Genomic DNA, 21,640 nt, shown 5'->3' on the forward strand with positions numbered 1-21,640 from the left:
AAAAATAAGCACTCGCAAACGTCAAGTCGATCTGATTAAATCACCAACCAGTGAGCAGGTGACAATTTTTGTGCCATTAGAATGATCATTATTAAAACTTTTTTAAGTCTTCAGGAGAGTTTTGCATTGCACAGGTTTACAAATTTCACCAAACTGAGCATGTCTTATCAATAAAACAATAGTTTTGTTGATTTTGTTTGGTTTCGGCAGGAGTTTTTATCTTAAACGATTACAACTCTTTTGAAAAAGTGCTCAGTTTTTGGCCGAAAAGTAAAAAATGCTGCAGCGAATTTCTATTTGCCTGACCTAGGGATTGGGGGGCAAAAACGACCAAATCATAAGGTGGTTCGTACAAGTTGAGTATTTTGGCGTTGAACGTTACCTACACTCCTTTCTATATGCGCCAAAAACGCTGAACGTACCTAACTTTTTCTAATTTCTGAGCGAAAACAGACAAAAACACAAGCATCCGCGTAAATTTACTGGATTTACTTTTAGTTTAACATTTACCATATTTGTGTCAAGTATCGCAGCGCTTATTAAATTACACCATTCTAGATATGAATTTAACTTTCTGGTGAATATAAATTCATTGCGGAAATATTGTGTAAATAACTCAAAATCCAGTGCAAAGTTGAATTTTAGTGCAAGAAAATTTGAAAATAATGCAAACTGACAAAAAGTTCAGAAAAAAGCAACCTTTGAAAATTCGTCAAAAATTCTATGCTTCTTATTTCGACAATCGAAAAATGCAAAAATGTGCAAACTTACGTCAACTTTTCAATCCTCTTTTAAACTTAAACAATTTTGACGGTTTGTTGATAGAAAAGTACGGGTTTTACACACCTTTTTTACATGTTTTGTGGTCGTGATTTAAAAAAAATAATAAAAATATATCCTAATATGCAACGTAGGGGAGATGAGGGCATAACGAGCACCCAGGGCATAATGAGCACTCCTTTTTTCTACATAAGTACGTATTTTCTTAAACAAATTTTCATAAGGATTTGTTGCGTACTATGTGCATAGTATTAATTTTTCACCAAAAAAGAAATATCCTTCTCATCTTTACAGAAATATTAAATAATAACCAGCTAGCTTCTCAAATGTTGAAAATATTATTTTGAGCACCACCAAATAAGCTTTTATGACCTTCAAATCAGTTTGATCTGAAATGTACGCACTGCAACATAATCTACACATTGTTTCTCAATTTTCAACATCATAACATTTTTGATTTTTCACTTTAATCAATTTTAAAACGCTTCTTTACTTTAATTTGTTCACTAGAGGCGAACAGAGCACTTTGAATGAAGGCATAATGAGCATTTTCTGCCGGGGAATCTAGCAGCGAATTCAACTCGATGAAGTCAACTGAATAATAGAGCTACAGCTTGGCTTGTTTCGTCTGTCGATTTGGCCTATTGGTAAGGTGTCGGAGAGGTAATCAGTAGACTCGAGTTCGATTCCTGTTCGAGGGGATTTTTTTTTGCACATACCATTCATGATTGATTTTTTTTATTGTTACATTATACGGCTAATAGCATCAAAGCATCATCCGTCAAACAAAACATCAGAAACATAATGTATGAGCATGTGTTCATTCTTTGAATTCTACAAACAGACCTAGATTATTTTGTTATTGCTTTGTTTGATGAATCTACGCCTCACCGTTTAGTGCAATCATGATCATGAATGATAAATGAAAAAAAAATCACCTCGACCAGGAATCGAACTCGAGCCTACTGATTACCTCTCCGACATCTTTCCAAATCGTCAGACGATACAAGTCAAGCTGTAGCTATATTACTCAGTTGACTTCATCGAGTCGAATTTGCTGCTAGAATTCCCGGCAGAAAACGCTCATTATGCCTTCATTAATGGTGCTCATACTGCCTCGGGGGGTTTCTCATTATGCCTCTACAGTGACTTGTTTTCAGCTTTCGGCAAAAATTTTAAAAATGCATTTTTAAACGTTTTTATCTACTTTTTCAAGTTGCATCCAATTAGGCAATAGACTATTTGAGTGTCTGAACACAAAACAATGATGTAATTCACATATTACAGCTGTTCTCTATGGTTAAATAAGCGTTTTCCTTAAGGTGGCCATTATGCCCCCATCTCCCCTATATCTTCTAATTTCAGCTTTTCTGGAAACTAAGTGAATTTTTTTTTCGAGCATTCCGTAACTAATTTTTTTCCGAAGCATGTTTTTTTCTAATTTACAGTCTTTTTTCCGAAGCATGTTTTTTCGGATTTTTTTTTAGACTTTGAATAACGGAAAATTGAAGTGTTGTAGGTGAATAGTGTCTGAGACACATATTTACGTTTCATTACGAGGTTTCCAAAACTACAAATTTTGTAGAGCTGGGTGAGTTGAGTAACAAAAGAGATAAGCCAGGAGTGTCCAAATGACACTCAAGGTCTTATCAGGGAGTTTTATTCCCTAAACTTTCAGGGTGCAAAATTAATAAACTCAACAAAAGATCTCATTGTTGAAAAGTATTTAGATATTTAAGATTATCCATGACGTGACACTTTTACATGTACAGCTCTCAGGAGCCACTTTTTTCTGGTTAAGTTAAGCACGATTTTACGAAAATCGATGTTTATTTTGAAAAGCTAGGTATAAATTTATCATAAACTTTATGTCCGATATCTAAACATCGTGGAGCCGCTTTTTTAATGATTCCGTTTTTCATCAACTCACCTATTAATAAAAATTGATCAATTGGCACTGTAGTGACTGTAGTGGCAGCTTGCCAGGTCCGGCCAGAACTTCACCGGACCTTTGTGGGACCGAATGAATGGCAAAACCCTCTTCTGGAGACATTCTTTTTTGTAAACATTTCCATTCATTGTGTCCCCAGTGATGAAAAACTTAGTCTTCTTCCCACAACTACAGATCCCTTGCCTAATCATCAACTTACGAGCAAATTTATCTGCGAAAACAAACTTGAATTTACCCGCAACATTCCCTTTACGCTTCACATAGTAAAATTTGTTACCGGGTATTTGTCCAAAATCCATTATTGTAAATGTGGGGCCACTCGGGAGTCTACCGGAAAACCCACACAACAATCTGGATTCCCTTCGTCTGATCGACGGACTTTCCGTTGTTCTCAGCGCGGCAAAACGCACAACCTGTCTGACCCACGACGACAGACGAACCAACTGACGAACTGGTCGGACCTGTGTCTGAGCCCGTTGGAGGGAAAGAGAGGATTGGTGTGAGAAAGACATCATTCGTGACAGATCTAACAATGCTGGCAAATAATGATGCCAGTTGCATTGTTTGACTTAATTCAACATTTGACACGATTCCTTTTTTCATATCCCACAGTAAACTGATCGAATTACCTTTGCTCGCAGCTTCCGGTCATATGTTCCACTTTTACGCCTGGTTTGTTTTGCTCGATCCACCGTAAGGGTCTCCCGGTAACGTTGCTGCGCCGAATTTACAGTCGATTTTGGATATTTCAGGAATTTCGCGATCTTCACCCCTGACCACGTCGGTTTCTCTACGTGAGTGTGCAGAATTTTCTCTCGCCTTTCGCGTTCCATCGTCGATAACTTTTGACTGACTGCTTCAATCTTGATGAAATTTTCACCACTAAGTAAACAAACAATCCGAATCAAAACACTGTTAATAGATTCGCGATGTGACAACTAGGGGCGCTGCAGTAAACGAAAAGATGCGACCAGATTCTATGGGAAACAGACTTTAATTGATAAAAAATTTTACAATACAAAATATAAAAAGCCTCTTTCTCATCTGCTTCTCATATAGTTACATACATACTTATGCATTTTGTCCTTTTCTGGTTATGCCTAAGATTTTATGCAAGGGACCGCTTTGCATTAGAACTTTCAAAGTTTTAAACACATTTTCTGGTTTGAGTTGAGAAAAAATAACAGTCTCCCACAATAATAGTTACACACAAATTCGTAAAATAAGCTTATTTCCAAATAAACTAAGAAACTACTGCAGAAGTCGATAAGTCGAAATTTTATAAATATCAACAAGTTTGTTGCAGTTATTATGAAGGATTGTCCAAATAAATTAGTTGAGGCTGAGGTAAGCTACGTTGAAAAAATTTCAAGTATTTGATACAAAATTTAAACTTTGCTTGTGTAACCTCGTCTTCAAAAAATATCTGAGAAAAACTATATTGAAAAATACCCTTCTAATCAACAACCACTCTTCCTTTCCGTTGCAGGTTGGACAGTAACTGTAGCCGGTAACTACAATCCAGACATGGCACCGGATGTAGAAATGCGACTCAGCTTCCCGAAGCAGGGGAATCCGACTGGTAAAAATGCCCTTGGGAACGGACCAACCGGAAATGCGGGAGGCAGCGGTAAACGAAACGGCCACGGTCCCCTTCTGAATGGGCACCACGAGAGCGGATGTGGTTATCCGTCGGGAAGTCCCTCCCGGAACCGGAAGCAGTACATCGAAGATGTGCTCAACATTCCGGGACGTCCGAATGGTGTTGGAACCGGGAGCGGTGGTCAACACTACACCGTATTAGATGACGATGGGTACAGTGTAGGTCGGGGACCAGGCCGCCAAGCACTACCTCCACCGCCGGTAGGATTCAACCCAAAGCGGACGCTCTCGAGGGCCGAAGGAAATGGTAATTTTGACAACAAAGCCTTTACAGTTTCAACTGTTTTATTTTTTACTGTAGGTATTTTTGAGATTTTTTTAAACAAATTGAATTGTTAAACATTCAGCCCAAAATTGGATTTATTATAATAGCTTGATCCTGTAAACCTGAAGCGGTAAAATCCGAATTTTTTCAAACAGCATTATGATTTTTTTTTGATAGGCTGAACTAAAGGCCATTTTTATGGAAAAAAAACTATACTTTGCTAAACGTAAGGCGTGTATTCGAAAAAAAATCATTTTAATTTATGAATAATTTTTGATTGCATGGATTGAAATTGATGAAAAGTCAGTCAAGCTACCTAGTAATGAAATGTTTACCTACATGTGCAAATTTTTGTGACGATATTAAAATTGGTTTTTTGAAATTTGGGCGCCACTTTTTTATATTTATATATAAAACAATTCGTTATTGGCGGAATATACCATTCTCCGAGTGCAAGCAAAGCTCGTTTTTTGGATATCTTGGAAAATACTTGGTTAAGTGAAATTGTTATAGATGAATTCGATAACTTTGTTTGTGGAGACTTCAATATCAACTACAATAGCGAAGCAGAGTGCAGAGACCTTAAACGTGTTTTGGAGGCAAACGGATTAAGATAAATTGTTAATGAAGACACTCGAATAACTCCTTCCAGCAGCACTAGAATTGATTTGGTTTTCACGAATGTGAACGGAGCTGAAGCGTCTGCAATTCCAGATTTTCGCATATCGGATCATGAGACAATAAATATTTATGCTGGATTTGAACTGGGCAATTTCATATCAGAAATTCAAGAGACTGTAAATGATTGGAGTCGGTATAATGCCAATGTTTTTCGCCAGCTTCTTGAGGCAGGTATGTCAACCTTGAGAAACACAGACTTTAATGAGTCAGTAAAATGTTTCGATTTATTAATAAAGGATAGTGTTAATGCACTTGTAGTTCAAAAAAAGGTTAAGAAAAAACTCGTACTTAATGGTACAGGTTCGGGTGCTAAATGGTACTCCAGAAACCTCAGGGATATGAAAAAACAAAGAGACAATCTATATAAACAATTTTTAAGAACTAAAAGCGAAAGAAGTTGGCGAAAATACAAAACTGTAAGAAATGAATACTCGCGTAAAATAAAACAAGCGAAAAACCAATCGATTCAAGATGAACTGGAAAGAAACCAAACAAATGGTAAAGTACTTTGGAAAACGATCAAACGATTAATAAGTTCAAATGCTGCCAGAGAAGACTCCGTCTTGTTCGACGGGGTTGAAATCACGGATGAATCAGAAATTGCAGAGAAGTTTAATGACTTCTTCATTGACAGTGTCATGGAAATCCATGACAGCATTCCGACTGGTTCTAATTTCTACTCAGATCATGTGATTTACAATAGTGGAAGTTTAAGTTCATTTGAAACAGTAAGTAATGAAGAGTTCTATGAAATCGTAAAAAATATGAAGTCCACTGCTGGTATCGACAATGTTTCTTTGAATGTATTTAAAGATTCTCTACCGGTAATAGCAAATCAGTTGAGACATATTATAAATACCAGTCTACAATTAGGGAAAATACCTTATACGTGGAAGCGTTCGACTGTTATTCCTATTCAGAAAGAGAAAAATGCGAGAGATGCTAAATTATATCGATCGATAAACATGTTGGAAATACAAGAGAAGGCACTTGAACTGGCAGTTAAAAAGCAATTTCTACTTTTTATTGAGTCAGAAGGAATATTGATCGACGAGCAATCTGGATTTAGAAAGCAGCACTCAACGGAGTCCGCAGTAAATTTGATACTTCGAAATTGGAAGATCAATATGGAAAACGGTAGTTACACAGTTGCAGTATTTCTGGACTTCAAAAGAGCTTTTGAAACAATTGATCGGCTAAAGCTGGTAGAACTACTGGAAAGAATAGGTATCAACGGAACGGCTCTAAACTGGTTTAAGGACTACTTGAATAGCCGAATGCAAAGAACAAGATATGGTTCATCTTATTCGAGATTTCGAGAAAATAATCTAGGTGTCCCACAAGGAAGTGTCCTGGGTCCCTTGTTATTCATATTGTATATTAATGACATGAAAAACTGCCTAAGATATGGTCGTCTTAAACTGTTTGCTGATGATTCCGTCTCATACTGGAATGGTAATGACTTAGAGCTTGTCATTCAAGAGGCAAATGCCGATTTAGAAAATATCGCAGAATTTCTGAAACGTAGAAAATTATGTCTAAATATAAACAAAACCAACTGGATGGTTATTGGTAACCGGAAGATTGGAGTTTGTCCAGATTTGCTCATTGATGGTTGTGCCATCGAAAGAGTGCGCCAAGTCAAATATTTGGGAATACAAGTCGATGAAAAGCTTAATTTCATAGCCCATATCGATTATACAATTAAGAAAATCGCCGTGAAATATGGTATACTCTGCCGAATTAGCCGATACATGACTTTCTGGTCAAAAATAATTTATGTGAAATCTGTTATAATGCCACACTTCGACTATTGCGCCACAATATTGCTCAATGCATCTGATACACAAACAAATCGACTGCAAAGAATACAAAATAAAATAATGCGAGTAGTAATACGTTGTAATCGATACACTCCTAGTGTTTTAATGCTGGATATTCTTCAATGGTTGTCAGTTAAACAAAGGATTGCATACAACAGTTTAATTTTTATATACAAAATGAAAAATGGAATGTTACCATCTTATTTGATGGAAGGCCTGCAGTACGGGATCGACATACACAGATACAATACCAGAAGAGCACAAGACTTCAGACTGCCCAACACTAAAAAGGAGATTAGCAAACGCTCTCTTTTCTACAACGGACTGAAAATGTTCAACAATTTACCGCCGAGCATCAAAGACAGTGTCAATATAAGCACCTTTAAGAAACTAACAATACAACACATAAAACAGACTATTTGATAAAAGGACCAATCCTAAAAAGGATCATAAAAAAGTGATGAAGATCTGAAAAAAATCAGATATGAAATTGTACGGTGATGGACATACGCGGGAGTAAGACGAAAAAGTCGTACAGAATAAGAAAATAAATGTTAAATTTAAATATCCAAAGGATAAAATGTCCCTCCCACTTCTAAAGAAGCGTATGGGGTGGAGGAAGGACCCAAATGGGCCTAAGGGACCATCACAAAAAAAAAATATTATGTGTACCCTGAACCACATCTTTTTGAAATCGTAGCTATTTCTGACGTCTTCTGCTCCCTGGATCCTTGACCTTCCAAATTAGACCTTCCAAAGTAGGGGAAAACTGTACAAGACGCACTAGTTAAGCATAATTGCTATTAACAGCGATACCAATCATTTAAGAACCAAATTGAAAGTTGACGGCGATTCAGGGATCAGATTTATGTATTACTAGCTGACCCGGTGTGCTTTGCTACACCTTCCAGAAGTTATTGAAATTTTTGGTACTTAGTTATTAACTTTTCATTTATTTGCACAAAAGTTTAAAATCCAATTTCAAAACTGTTGAAATGTTTTTCTAAAAGAAAATGCATTTTTTTTATTTTGAAATCTTTATTAATTTTTTTTAATCCGTGTTTTAATCTTTTTAATCCTTGCTTCATAAGTTTATAGCTTATGCCAAAATATTTTTTTTTTTGTATATGAAATCTTCGTTGTGCCTTTAGAATGTGCAGAGGGTTTCAAACTATCATAGAAACATTTTGTGGCAGATCTCTTGCCGGAATTTTTAAATTGCAGCAATCTTGCTGCTCTGCAATCTTGATGTTTCTGGTGATATGTTCACGCTCGGAACATCACGCTCCTCTTCTCGGCAAGAAAACGACGCAAGAATCCCTTCAGCGCTCGAGGCTGGAACACTAGCTTGAAACGCCTTGTTGGGCGGCAATTCCCGGCATCAAACACTGGCCTTTGCTCGGGGCCGGATCACGAGCAAGGTCCTTTTGGCGCTGGGGGCCGGATGAACAAATGGCCACTCAATCAGCACTCACAAACCCGACATCCACTTATGGACATTGCTCGGGGTCGGAACACGAGCAACGTCCCTCTTGGCGCTGGTGGCCGAAATAAAAAAACAGCACCTTAATCGGCGCTTAAACAACGGCACTCAAATTCCCTTCGGCGCTCGTGGCCGGAATACAAATAACCGCTGACCCGGTTTTGTTCTCCGGGGTAACTTCCCCTACGGCGCTAGTGGCCGGGGAATAAAGTACAGTAGGCAAGAGTGCCTGAAATAATTTGCAATCCGCTCCGGTGGTGTTGGTCGCTGCGCACTGAGGGTCACCACAGTTCACTTCGAGGTGAACAGCTCCCTCAAGTGCTGGCCGGAATTGACTTCTCTTCGGCAGTAAGCACCCTTGAAGCGATCCAACACCGGTAGTCTCCTGCAAGCGATGATCCAACGCGGCGACGATTCCACGTGTGTGTGGAAAATGCCACACCACAAAAAAGCCCTCTTTTCAGAAGGCCTCTTCGTGCTGGATCTCGTCGGATCTTCGCTGGGTCGATTCGGACGCAAAGGGGTTCCTTTCCCCTGGCACTATCCGGAATTCCCGAATCTCGGAGTGTTGACGGGTTGTTTGCTGCGGACCACAATTTCTTAATTAGCGTTTTCCAAACTTTTGGAAAGACGCGTCGGGAAAACGTGTGAAGCTTTTTTCCCACTTTTTCTGTTTGGTCAAATGTCACTTGATATGTGGTAGACCGGTCGGCGTGTACGTCTAAATTTTATGTGATTTTAGACTTTGGGTTTTTTGTGACCCAGTCAATAATTGTAACACAATCTACAATTTATCTTAAAATTTTGTGAATTTTTATGACAAATTCACAAAATTTTACCAGCGTTATGTTTCGGTCTTATAACAGGAGAAGTCTTGTTATCTTAACTAATACACTCTCGACAAATTATTCTCTGCGATCTTTGCAGCTACGATGAGTGTTTGATATCTCTTACAATTGCAAAATGTTGCAATTTAACTTAGTGCTAATGCTTGAACTTAAGCTTCGCTGATCTCGTTGTCAGCCTTCCAGCTATGCTCTGGAAAATTTGCTTACTGCTAACGTATATGCTTCTCCTGTTCGGATTTTTCTCTGTGGTGTGGTTGAATGGTTCTTTGGTCTTGGGCTATGGTTTGGTGGCTTTTGGGTGTGGTTTCTTGATGATGGTAGTTCTTTGGAAGAAGACTCAAAACTTAAGTAATACACTCTCGATAAATCCTCCCGCAATTTGCGGCTACGACGAGTGTCTTGGTGTCTCACAAAACTGCATAGCGCTTGCAGCTTATGTTCGGGCTAATACTTGAACTAAAATTTGAACTGATTGCATTCTGTGTCAATCAGCATTCCAGCTAAGTTCTGGAAGATGTGCTTCATAGGTACTGTTGTATTTGCTTCTCTCCGTAGAACATTCATCTGTATTCTTCGTTTGATGGGGTGGCTATTGCTTAGGTTATGGTTGGTGGAGTATGTTTGTTGAGGGTTTGATTATTATGTCTTTAGAACTACAATATCTGATTATACTACAATGAGGAATTATGGACATGATAAGAATGGAATATTTTGCCTTGGATTTTGATTTGTTTAACATTAATTTTGCGATATGATGACTTAGAGTCTTGACCGATTAGCGATAATTTTCAATTGACATTATTGTTCATTGATTAACTTGAAGTATTTTTACTTAACCGCGCTGCGTATTTTTAGCTTGACAGATGTTTCCAAGCATGGTTCGGCGACTGATGTCTTCATTCATAACTGTGTCGACTTCAGGTTGTTCTACCTGTTGGTGTTTTCGAATGATTGGTGCTTACTAACAGTTGTTTACAGGTATGGCAGTCTAGTAAAGCTTGATGTTGTTTCGTTTTTTGTCAAAGAGCATTTTTTGGTACCGCGAGGCGTATTTTATGCTGCTAGTGGTTCTAGGCATAGTTTGTTGACTTTGTCGTTTTTTACAGCTTCGTGGTTCTAGCGATATTACACGTTCGAAGAACTGGATTGTTTTCTTCGGCCGCTGTGCGTGTTTTGATGTTGCTAGTAGTCCTGGATGTTGCTGGTTGACTTTAGTCATTATTCATAGCTGCGTGGTGTAGTGATGTTTTGTTTTTTGGTGAAGGATTGATTCTTAGCCGCTGTGCGTATTTTGGTGTTGATGTTAGTTCTCGACGTAGTTCGTTGACTTTGCCGTAGTTCATAGCTGTTTCTTGTTGTGCTGTTTAGCACTCGGTGAACGGTTTAATTACTTTGCCGCTGTGCGTATTTTGAAGTTGCTAGTTGGTTGACTGTTTGGTTGTCGTCTTTCGTAGCTGCGTGGTTTGCCGATGCCGATATGCGTGTTTCGATGTTGCTAGTTGTTCTTTTGGAGACCGGAGTGTCTGCTTTGCCGCTTTGCGTGTTTTGGTGTTGTTTGTTGGTTGGCTGTTATATTTGCCTTCGTACATAGCTGATTATTTTCTGATGTTTCTCGTTCGGTTGACGGTTTGATTTCTTCGCCGCTTTGCGTGTTTTGTTGTTGTTTGTTGGTTGACTGTGTGGATTGTCATCTTACATAGCTGATTTAGTCCGATGTTTCTCGTTCGGTTAACGGTTTGTCTTATTCGCCGCTTTGCGTGTTTTGTTGTTGTTCGTTGGCTGACTGTGTGGATTGTCATCTTACGTAGCTGATTTAGTCCGATGTTTCTCGTTCGGTTAACGGTTTGTTTTCTTCGCCGCTTTGCGTGTTTTGTTGTTGTTCGTTGGCTGACTGTGTGGATGTCATCTTACGTAGCTGATTTAGTCCGATGTTTCTCGTTCGGTTAACGGTTTGTTTTCTTCGCCGCTTTGCGTGTTTTGTTGTTGTTCGTTGGCTGACTGTGTGGATGTCATCTTACGTAGCTGATTTATATAATGGAACAGGATTTTAATCCGATTTGATGTCTTTGGCGTGGTATACACCCTGGTAGTCGCTGGAGACATCTTCTAATCGGTAGTTGTTAGCGCCTATCCGTTCTCTTACGAAACAAGGAACAAATTTGGGTCCCAGTTTTTTTGTTTCCTGTTTTGACTTCGATGAAAGCTGAAACGATCTTCTCCAAACTAGTTGACCTACTTCGAAACTCCTATTTCGGGCTCGAAGGTCGTACCTTGCCATGCTTTTTTCGTGAGCATCTCGAATTCGCTGTCTTACAAAGTCATGTACTTTTGATAGTGCTTTGATTCGTTTCTGCTGCTCTTCCTGAGGATTCTTGGAAGCGTTCAGATCCTGTATCTTGTAGTTTTCGGTGAACACGATCATTTCTCGGCCGTAGTTAGCGAAGTGTGGCGAGATCCCGGATACTTCGTGTCTCGCTGTGTTGATCGCGCAAACTATCTGCTGCAGATGTTCGTCCCATGATCGGTGGTCGTCATCGATGAGTGCTCGTACACAAGTGATGAGTGTGCGATTCACCCGCTCGGCGTTATTGCACATTGGTGAATAGAAAGCAGTTTTCATGTGCTCAATCTTGTATCTTCGGAGTAAAGAGACAAACGCAATGGCTTTAAATTGAGATCCGTTGTCTGTTAGTATTATGCGAGGCGTTGAGAATTTAAGGAATACATATTTCTCTAGAAAATTTATCATTCCGCCTGTTTCAGCAGATCTGAACGGTTGAGCGATTACATATTTTGTAAACCAGTCGACAATCACGAGGATTACTGTGTTCCCTTTCTTCGACCTTACTAGCGGACCGACCCAGTCGATCGATACTAATTCCCATGGTTGAGCTGCAGGTTTCAGACCTCCCATTGTCGGTGTTAAGCATTCATTTGGCGCCTTGACTGCCTTGCAAACGGAACAGTTTCGTACATATTTCTTGACGTCTACTGCCATGTTTGGCCAATAGAATGATTTTTGTATTTTCTGCAACGTGCGATCTGCACCCAGGTGCGCTGCTGTAGGTATGTCGTGATGCTTTCGTATTACCTCCTGCCTTGCTTCATCGGGAATAACCTGCTTCCAAACGTGCGTTCTTGCACCAACTTCATCTGTAGTGGTGCAGTGTTTGAATAGTTCACCTTGAACGATGCGAAAATTCGGGAATTTATCGGGATCTTCGGTAGTTCCTTTTACTAAGTTCGAATACCATGGATCGTTGGATAGCTGTAGTGAGTTGATTTCGATTCTGCTTAAGCAGTCTGGTACTTTGTTCAATGCTCCTTTTCGATATTTTATATCAAACTGGAAGGCGTTGAGTCGCAGAATCCATCGGGACATCAGAGCTGATGGGTTTTTCATGTTTCGAAGATATTTCAAACTAGCATGGTCACAATACACGATAAATCGGGAGCCTTCGACGTATCCCCTGAATTTTTCAATACATCTTATAACCGCCAAGCATTCACGCTCCGTTGGGGAATATTTTCGTTCAGACGATGAAAGTTTCTCTGAGTGGTAACAAATAGCTTTTTCCTCTGCATCCTCTCCTTGAGTCAGGACTCCACCGATGGCTATTTCACTAGCATCACATGCTATTTGAAAAGGTTTTGTGTAGTCTGGCGTTGTTAGAACTGGTGCAGTGGTTAGACATTGTTTGAGACGTTGAAAAGCTAATTCGGCATCTTCGGACCATCGAAATTTCGTTTTGGATCTCGTCAGTTCTGTCAGTGGTACAGCAACTTTGGCGAAGTTCTTGATAAAGCGCCTGTACCAGCCAGCCATACCTAGAAAACGTTGGACATCTTTTCGGTTAGTGGGCTGTGGGAAATTGGTGATTGCTGATGTTTTGTCGGGGTCAATGTTCCACCCGTTCTCGTCCAGAACGTACCCTAAATATTTCAGTTTGGGTAAACAAAAGCTCGATTTCTTTTTGTTAATGGTGAATCCTGCGTTTCGGAGTCGATAGGCTACTTCTTTTAACAGGTGTACAAATCTGTCGAAGGAATTGGCTGCGATGATTATATCATCCAGATATGCGAAAACTTCAGGTTCCAAATCAATAAACAAACTCGTCATAACTCTGGCAAGTGCCTGGCTAGCAGTGCAAAGTCCGAATGGAACTACGCAATACTGGAAATGACCGCGCTGTGGAATTGTGAATGCAGTTTTTGGTTTCGAGGCGTGGTCTAATGGTATTTGCCAAAAAGCTGCTTCTAGATCGATTGACGCCAACCATTTACTTCCGCTGAGATTCTGCATTATTGCTGCTATTTGAGGAATGGGAAAAGCTTCTGGCACTACGATTTTGTTCAGTCCTCTTGCGTCCAAACACAAGCGTATCGAATCGTCTTTCTTACGAACTGCTACTACAGGAGAGTTCCACGGACAGCAGAAAGCTTCTTCTATCACACCCATCTTTAACATCCTGTCAACTTCCTTATTAACATCTTGCAGAATGAAGCGAGACATTGTGTAGAACCGTTGCTTCACTGGTTTTGCTCCATTGGTGTCAATTGTGTGAGTGTACAGATGTGTTCTTCCTAGCTTGCCTGTCGATTCAGATGAAGGGAATTCTTCCACTGCTTCTTTCAATCGCTGTTTTTGTTGCTCAGATAGACTGTTTAAGCGAGCATTGTTGTCTTCTGCGATGCTGTTCACGAGTAATTTCATTTGAAATTTGTTAAAGAAATCCATTCCCAGAATAAAACTGTCAGGTAGGTTCTCTAAGCATATTACTGGCATAACGTGTCGCTTACCATTGAGTTCTAGCGGCAGCATGACGTAGTGTGATATGTTGTGTTTTGTGTTATCGGCTGTGAATATTGATCCTCGTCCTGGAATTTTCTGTAGTTTAAGAGTTTCCGCAATTTTGGTTTTACTACCTCCTAGGAGTGAACACATTGCTCCTGTGTCCAGCATGCCTTTCATCGGGATTCCTCTGCATGTCACGTCAAGATACGGCCTGTTATCAATTGTGGTGATGTTGTGTACTGCTATGTTTGACTGGCCGAAGTTTTTAACTGTACATTTGGTGGGGTCGAGTTTGGTTTTCGGCAGCAAAATTGGACCCTCTAGCAGTTGCCGCCTCGGGCGTTTCCCGGATGGCTTTGCATGAGATCTCTGGCCATTTGGATACAATCAGTACAGTTCCGTACCGTGTAACCTTGCTTCCCGCAACGATAGCAAAACAGGTGTGTTTTCGGAAATGGGCACGTGAGGAAGAAATGATCATCTCTGCCGCATTGCCAGCATCTCAATGTCGTGGTCGGGTTGATTGGTGTTGGGCGATTCATTATTCTGAAGTTTTGCCCTTTATTGTCCACTTGAACTGCGTTGCAACCTGCACCATTCAGTTCATTTCCAAATTCGGATACTTCGGTCTGTCTTTCCCTTGTGGATTGATAGTTGTGTATCGATGGATCTAGAGGTATATTGCTGTCGTACTGTTGTGATGAGTCTAGCATGTTATGCTGCATCAACGACGAATTCCATTGTTGTGTGTTCTCACTTTCAATTGCGTTTATTCCGTGTTGAACTGTTGGCCTATTGTCCCTCTGCATCTGTGGTCTAAGCTGTCTGTAAACGTTTGCTCGTCCTAATTCTTGTGGTCGATTTGAATTTGCTGCGAAACTACCACTATTGATATTCGCTTCATCCACCTCTTCACATACTTTGATTAAGCTAGCCAGTGATGAAACTTGAGCGGCGATAGTTACTAGCCTGAAGTGTTGATTCAAGTTCGTCCTAATGATGTGGAATTGGTCCATCTCCGAAAATGGAGGATCAGCTGCACCAAACATTAAAGTCATTTCCCAATTGAAAGTTTCAAAAGATTCATTCGGCTTTTGTACTCTGCAATATACTTGTTTTCTTATCAACTGTGCAAAGTCTCGTGGAATGAATTGTTGTTTAATTTTTGTTTTGAATTCGTCCCAGGAAATATATGCGTTGCATGACAAGCAAAACCAGTCTAAAGCTTTGCCAACTAGCAGAAATTTTATTTGTGACATCAACTCGTCACCATTCATGTCATCAGTCATTGCAAATTTCTCTACCTTCTTAATGAAAATAATCAGATCCAAAGGACTACCTTTTCCGTCATACTTAAAAGGCCAGGCGTGAATTGGTTTTCCTCTTGGTCCTCTTTGATGCCTATTCTGTTCCCTGAGAATCGAAAGCAATACTTCATCTCGGAGCTCCTGCGACATTTCATTGTTCTGATTCTCCCGATGTAAACCTCGATGCCTCTGAGAATTGCCTCGATCTGGTAACGGCGGCGCCTGATGCATCTCTACTTGCTGCAGAGCTGCATTAGTGTTTTGATGAAGTGTCTGATGATTCTGGATTACTTGTTGTGGCTGCGCAATGGGTAACTGCCTCAGTCTTTCTAAGATCTCTTCCAACAGCTCCGTTTGATTCCTTTTGTTGGAATCGATGTCACGTCTCGCATCTGCGTTGGTGTTGGATTTGGGGATTGCTCCAGTTCTCTGCATAGTTTCCATCCGACGACTTAAATTGACCGGATCTGTCGATGGTACAGTTGCACCCCTGGTGCTTCGATCGTTCCTCAAATCCTCTTCACCGAAACCTCTAAAAGGGCTGGATGTTCTCGGCATACTGGTCGAAATCGTCAAATTTGCTGCTGCCTCAAGCTGAGTGTTGTCTACACCACCAGTATCTTCATTCGATGTCAATATTGTATGTAACTGTTTCACTTCACTTGTAAGTTGCACTAGTAACTCACTACGCGGTTGATCCTTAGGAATTAAATCCAATCTATTGCGGTAATGCTCAAGACGCGAAAGCAATTGCTTTTTCGAATTCGAATCGTTATCAATGACAGCTTTACGTGTATTTAATTTCATCGCTTCTAAGTTTGTTAAACATATGTTGAGATTATCTTCAATATTCATCACGTGATCTGAGGACTTAGCAAAAGTGTTTGCTTTTTTCTCCTCCGTGATTAATGATCGCAACGCACTAAGTTTAGTTCTGCGATTGCTAAAACCAAGGTCAAATTTGTTTCTGAGCCGAAGCTCGTAATCAATTTCCTCATCATTCAAATCAATTATGTCCATTTTAAATTTTATTTTTGTAGTATTTTACAAAAGTTCTATTTTATTCGGGCGCCAATGTGGCAGATCTCTTGCCGGAATTTTTAAATTGCAGCAATCTTGCTGCTCTGCAATCTTGATGTTTCTGGTGATATGTTCACGCTCGGAACATCACGCTCCTCTTCTCGGCAAGAAAACGACGCAAGAATCCCTTCAGCGCTCGAGGCTGGAACACTAGCTTGAAACGCCTTGTTGGGCGGCAATTCCCGGCATCAAACACTGGCCTTTGCTCGGGGCCGGATCACGAGCAAGGTCCTTTTGGCGCTGGGGGCCGGATGAACAAATGGCCACTCAATCAGCACTCACAAACCCGACATCCACTTATGGACATTGCTCGGGGTCGGAACACGAGCAACGTCCCTCTTGGCGCTGGTGGCCGAAATAAAAAAAACAGCACCTTAATCGGCGCTTAAACAACGGCACTCAAATTCCCTTCGGCGCTCGTGGCCGGAATACAAATAACCGCTGACCCGGTTTTGTTCTCCGGGGTAACTTCCCCTACGGCGCTAGTGGCCGGGGAATAAAGTACAGTAGGCAAGAGTGCCTGAAATAATTTGCAATCCGCTCCGGTGGTGTTGGTCGCTGCGCACTGAGGGTCACCACAGTTCACTTCGAGGTGAACAGCTCCCTCAAGTGCTGGCCGGAATTGACTTCTCTTCGGCAGTAAGCACCCTTGAAGCGATCCAACACCGGTAGTCTCCTGCAAGCGATGATCCAACGCGGCGACGATTCCACGTGTGTGTGGAAAATGCCACACCACAAAAAAGCCCTCTTTTCAGAAGGCCTCTTCGTGCTGGATCTCGTCGGATCTTTGCTGGGTCGATTCGGACGCAAAGGGGTTCCTTTCCCCTGGCACTATCCGGAATTCCCGAATCTCGGAGTGTTGACGGGTTGTTTGCTGCGGACCACAATTTCTTAATTAGCGTTTTCCAAACTTTTGGAAAGACGCGTCGGGAAAACGTGTGAAGCTTTTTTCCCACTTTTTCTGTTTGGTCAAATGTCACTTGATATGTGGTAGACCGGTCGGCGTGTACGTCTAAATTTTATGTGATTTTAGACTTTGGGTTTTTTGTGACCCAGTCAATAATTGTAACAATTTTTTGTAACAAAATAACGTCACGGGACACTTATTTTACCTATTCGTTCTCGAATTGTTATACAAATTGTTAGAGTGACCATTTCCCCCATTCCTTTATCCCTAATGAAAGGAAGGGAAGTCTTATATCATCCCAAAAACACTTCTTGTATACAAATACAATCCCATGTCATATACGGCTCCATTTTAGATAAGTTCTCGAGTTGTTCAAAAAATGAGTGACCCTTTCCCCACTTTATATCTCCCCTTTGGCAAGAGAAGGGTGTCTCAACCCATCGAAGAAACATTTCCCGTACACAAATATGCTCCAATCATACAAATTTATTCCATTTTTTCGATTAGTTATCGAAATATTAAAAAAAAAAAAGTGTATGAGAGACCCTCTTCCCACTTTTTATCGTTCCACTGAATGGAGGGAAAGGTTGCTAAACCACAGGAAAAAACATTTGTTGTGCTCGGATACTTTCTCATTCGAAAATTGGGTTCTTCGCTTTATTAGTTGTCGAGTTATGCTATAAAATTTGTATCAAAGCCCCTTTTCCTACCTATCCCCTACCTCAAAGGAGTGAATCGTTCCATTTGTAAGAAAAATTCTTGAGCTCCCGCCTTTCCTAACTGTTCAGTCCACCAAGCGGACTGAAGAATGGGAGAAACCGAGAGAATGGAGAAAACCCGTTGCGCGTCGCCCAAGTAGCGAGAGCTATAAAAGCAAGCGGTCGCGTCTCCGCGGGGAGAGTTTTAATCCAACCGTCGAGCGAGCAACATCATCCCGGGAGAGTCGAGAGCGGCTCAAAAAGAGAGCCAGCCAGCAGTGGGCTGCATCAAGGCCACCTGAAGAGAGCAGCAGCCAACGTTGCTCGTAGCGACAAGTGCTTATACAAGAAGACGTGTCAAGTTAAGTGTAAATAGTTTCAAGAGAAATAAAGATGTATAAACGCCAGCAGTAAATCAACGAGTTCTCTTTTGCTTCGCTTCTGCTCTTGTTCCGATTCCACAACCAATCGGCTCTTTTCAGAGCCATCTTTAGAAAGAGTTTGCGATCACTGTGGAAGACAGTGATCGACCCGGCCTTGGCCCGCCCAGGTACAGTCCGAGGACTTGCCTCCACCGGTGAGACAACAACTGAGGTTGTCTGGGAGAGACTCACTTCCACGAGGGGAATGAGTCCCATCGGTGGTTGTTTTCCAAGCGCCGCCCCACGTCCACTAAAGGTTGTTCATGGCCCAACACTAACTGTATCCCCAATTGAAGGAGAAAGAAGTCTGAAATAAGCAAATAACTATTTTACGTATCCAAATGCCAAAATTATTTCCATTAGCTCTATTGGTTCTCGAATTATGCAAAAAACTGTAAAGGAGCCACCCTCTCTCCTTCCTATCACCCCACTGGAAGGAGGCAGCAGTACCAAATATTCACAAAAACAATCCTTGTGTTCAAATATCCTCCCAAGCCAAATTTCGTTCTATTTGCTGGGTAAGTTCCCGAGAGGCATAAAAAATTGTAAGGAAGCACCCTCCTCCCTTAAGATTTTCCCACTGGAAGAACGGAGGGCTCTCAAAATATCATAGAAACTTTCATTGTAATCAAATACCTTCCAATGCCAAATTTGGTTTAATTTGCTTGATTAGTTTTCCAGTAATTCTGAAAATTGTAACGAAGCCCCCTCCCCATTTTCTATCTTATCACTGGATGGGGGGAGGGGTACCAAACATTCATAGAACTATCTATCGTTCCCAAATACTCTTCCAAGTCAAATTTGGATTCATTTGCTCGAATAGTTTTCAAGTTATGCAATAAAAAAGGGTTAAGCCCCCCCCTTCTTCATGTATCTCCTCTGGAAGGAGGGAGGGGTCTGAAATAATCATAGAACCATTTCTCGTATTCCATTCCCCTTCCATGCCAAATTTGGTTCCATTAGCTTGATTATTTCTCCCGATATTTGAAAAATTGTAAAGTAGGCCCCCTCCCCCCTTTATATCACCCCACTGAGAGGAGGGAGGGGTACCTTACATTCATGGAAATATTCCTCGTTCCCAAATACCACCCCATGCCAAATTTGATACCATTTGCTTGATTGGTTTTCGAGTTATGCAAAAAATTGTCTTTTATTCGGGAGGCCCCTCCCCCCCTTTGTGAGAGAGGGAGGGGTCTCAGACCATAATAGGAACCTTCCCCTGCCTCCAATACCCCACCCTGGCAAGTTTCACTCAAATCGGTTCAGTAGTTTCCGAGTCTATAGGGAACAGACAGACATACAGACAGACAGACAGACAGATTAAAAAGAAAGAATATCATATTTTCATATGTGATGAAAGAAATTAGAGAAACATGAACTATCCAAGAACGAAAGAACATAAGCCGTAAATATCATGAAAATTTCGAAAAAGATACAACGGCTCACCGACAGGACTTGAACCTGCAATCTCCGCTTCGGTACAACGGCGCGTTAGCCAATTCCACCACGGTGAACGTGATGGAACCGGCGAACACGAGCAATCGAGCTCTGCCGATCAACTGCTGGACCCTCTATCGAAACACCATGTATATCCCGCATGTGATCTTTCCCTCTATTGATCTCTCTTGTTTCTCTAACCCCACCCATCGACTCGGGATTTTAGCCGAGCGAGCACATGCTCGATTGCTTCGGGTTTGCCGCAACTTACGGTCAGATGCAGCGTTGCCAACCTTCCAGATTTTTCTGGATTCTTCCAGATTTTTATGTGTCATCCAGAAATACAGACCTCATGTTGTCTGGTCCAGACTTTTCATAAATTATCCAGATTTGTCCAGAAATTGGTATAACTCAACGTTTTGATAAAAAAAACAAATCCAATTGAAATCCAATAGCTCATAACGGCAATACTGAATTTACTGTGAAGCAGAATACAGAAGTTATTTTGACAGCTGAATGGGTCTAAGCTTTCGGTTGTTCAAGCTTTTGTTCACATAGACTCAGACCTTGATTTAGCACTACAATACAATTTGGCAATCTGGCAACCAAAAAAAAAAGGTCGTCAGCTATAAAGTTTACCATCCAGACTTTTCCAGACTTTTTTTTTCAAAATCTTCCAGACATTTCTGAAAAACAGTTGGCATCCCTGGTCAGATGAAGAAGCAATCAGTGCCGCTCGGCTCGGCTAAAATCCCGAGTCGATGGGTGGGGTTAGAGAAACAAGAGAGATCAATAGAGGGAAAGATCACATGCGGGATATAATACATGGTGTTTCGATAGAGGGTCCAGCAGTTGATCGGCAGAGCTCGATTGCTCGTGTTCGCCGGTTCCATCACGTTCACCGTGGTGGAATTGGCTAACGCGCCGTTGTACCGAAGCGGAGATTGCAGGTTCAAGTCCTGTCGGTGAGCCGTTGTATCTTTTTCGAAATTTTCATGATATTTACGGCTTATGTTCTTTCGTTCTTTGATAGTTCATGTTTCTCTAATTTCTTTCATCACATATGAAAATGTGATCATTTTCAGGTACAAAGATGTACCAAGCGATTTCATAACATCAGTATTGAAGAATATCATAAAAACACGACTTTGACTATATTTTAAAAAAAACAGGAGCCAGAAAACAAACCGCAGGGTAGAACGCCAAAACTAGTGGACAGAAAAAACCAACCTAACAGAAAGCGTGGTAAGAAATGGAACAATGATTGTTCGGAATGTAATTATTGAAACATTATATGTTTAATTACACGTTTATCGTATTTTGTAAACTTACCATTCTCTGGCTAAAAATCATTTAATATTGCCTCATCGAAAATTTCACTTTTCAAAATACATTTTTTATATCCTTTTAGATAAAATGCCTTCAAGCAAGCAACGCAATTAATTTTTTTTACTGATATCGCGGTTAACATGACGGCCGATAATTTTTTCGAGTCGAATAT

General features: G+C 40.7%; 1 protein-coding gene across 11 annotated transcripts in view; it reads left to right on the plus strand.

Annotated features, from left to right (window-relative positions):
* LOC129755813 (uncharacterized) overlaps nucleotides 1-21,640 on the plus strand; it is a 263,710-nt gene that overhangs the window by 200,888 nt on the left and 41,182 nt on the right. For all 11 annotated transcript variants that reach the window (XM_055752472.1, XM_055752474.1, XM_055752477.1 and 8 more), the window contains one exon: nucleotides 4,221-4,640. In XM_055752472.1, the coding sequence (XP_055608447.1) occupies nucleotides 4,221-4,640 (420 nt within the window). The remainder of the gene's footprint in view (nucleotides 1-4,220; nucleotides 4,641-21,640) is intronic.

The sequence above is a fragment of the Uranotaenia lowii genome, chromosome 3 (assembly GCF_029784155.1).
Source record: "Uranotaenia lowii strain MFRU-FL chromosome 3, ASM2978415v1, whole genome shotgun sequence".
NCBI lineage: Eukaryota > Metazoa > Arthropoda > Insecta > Diptera > Culicidae > Uranotaenia > Uranotaenia lowii.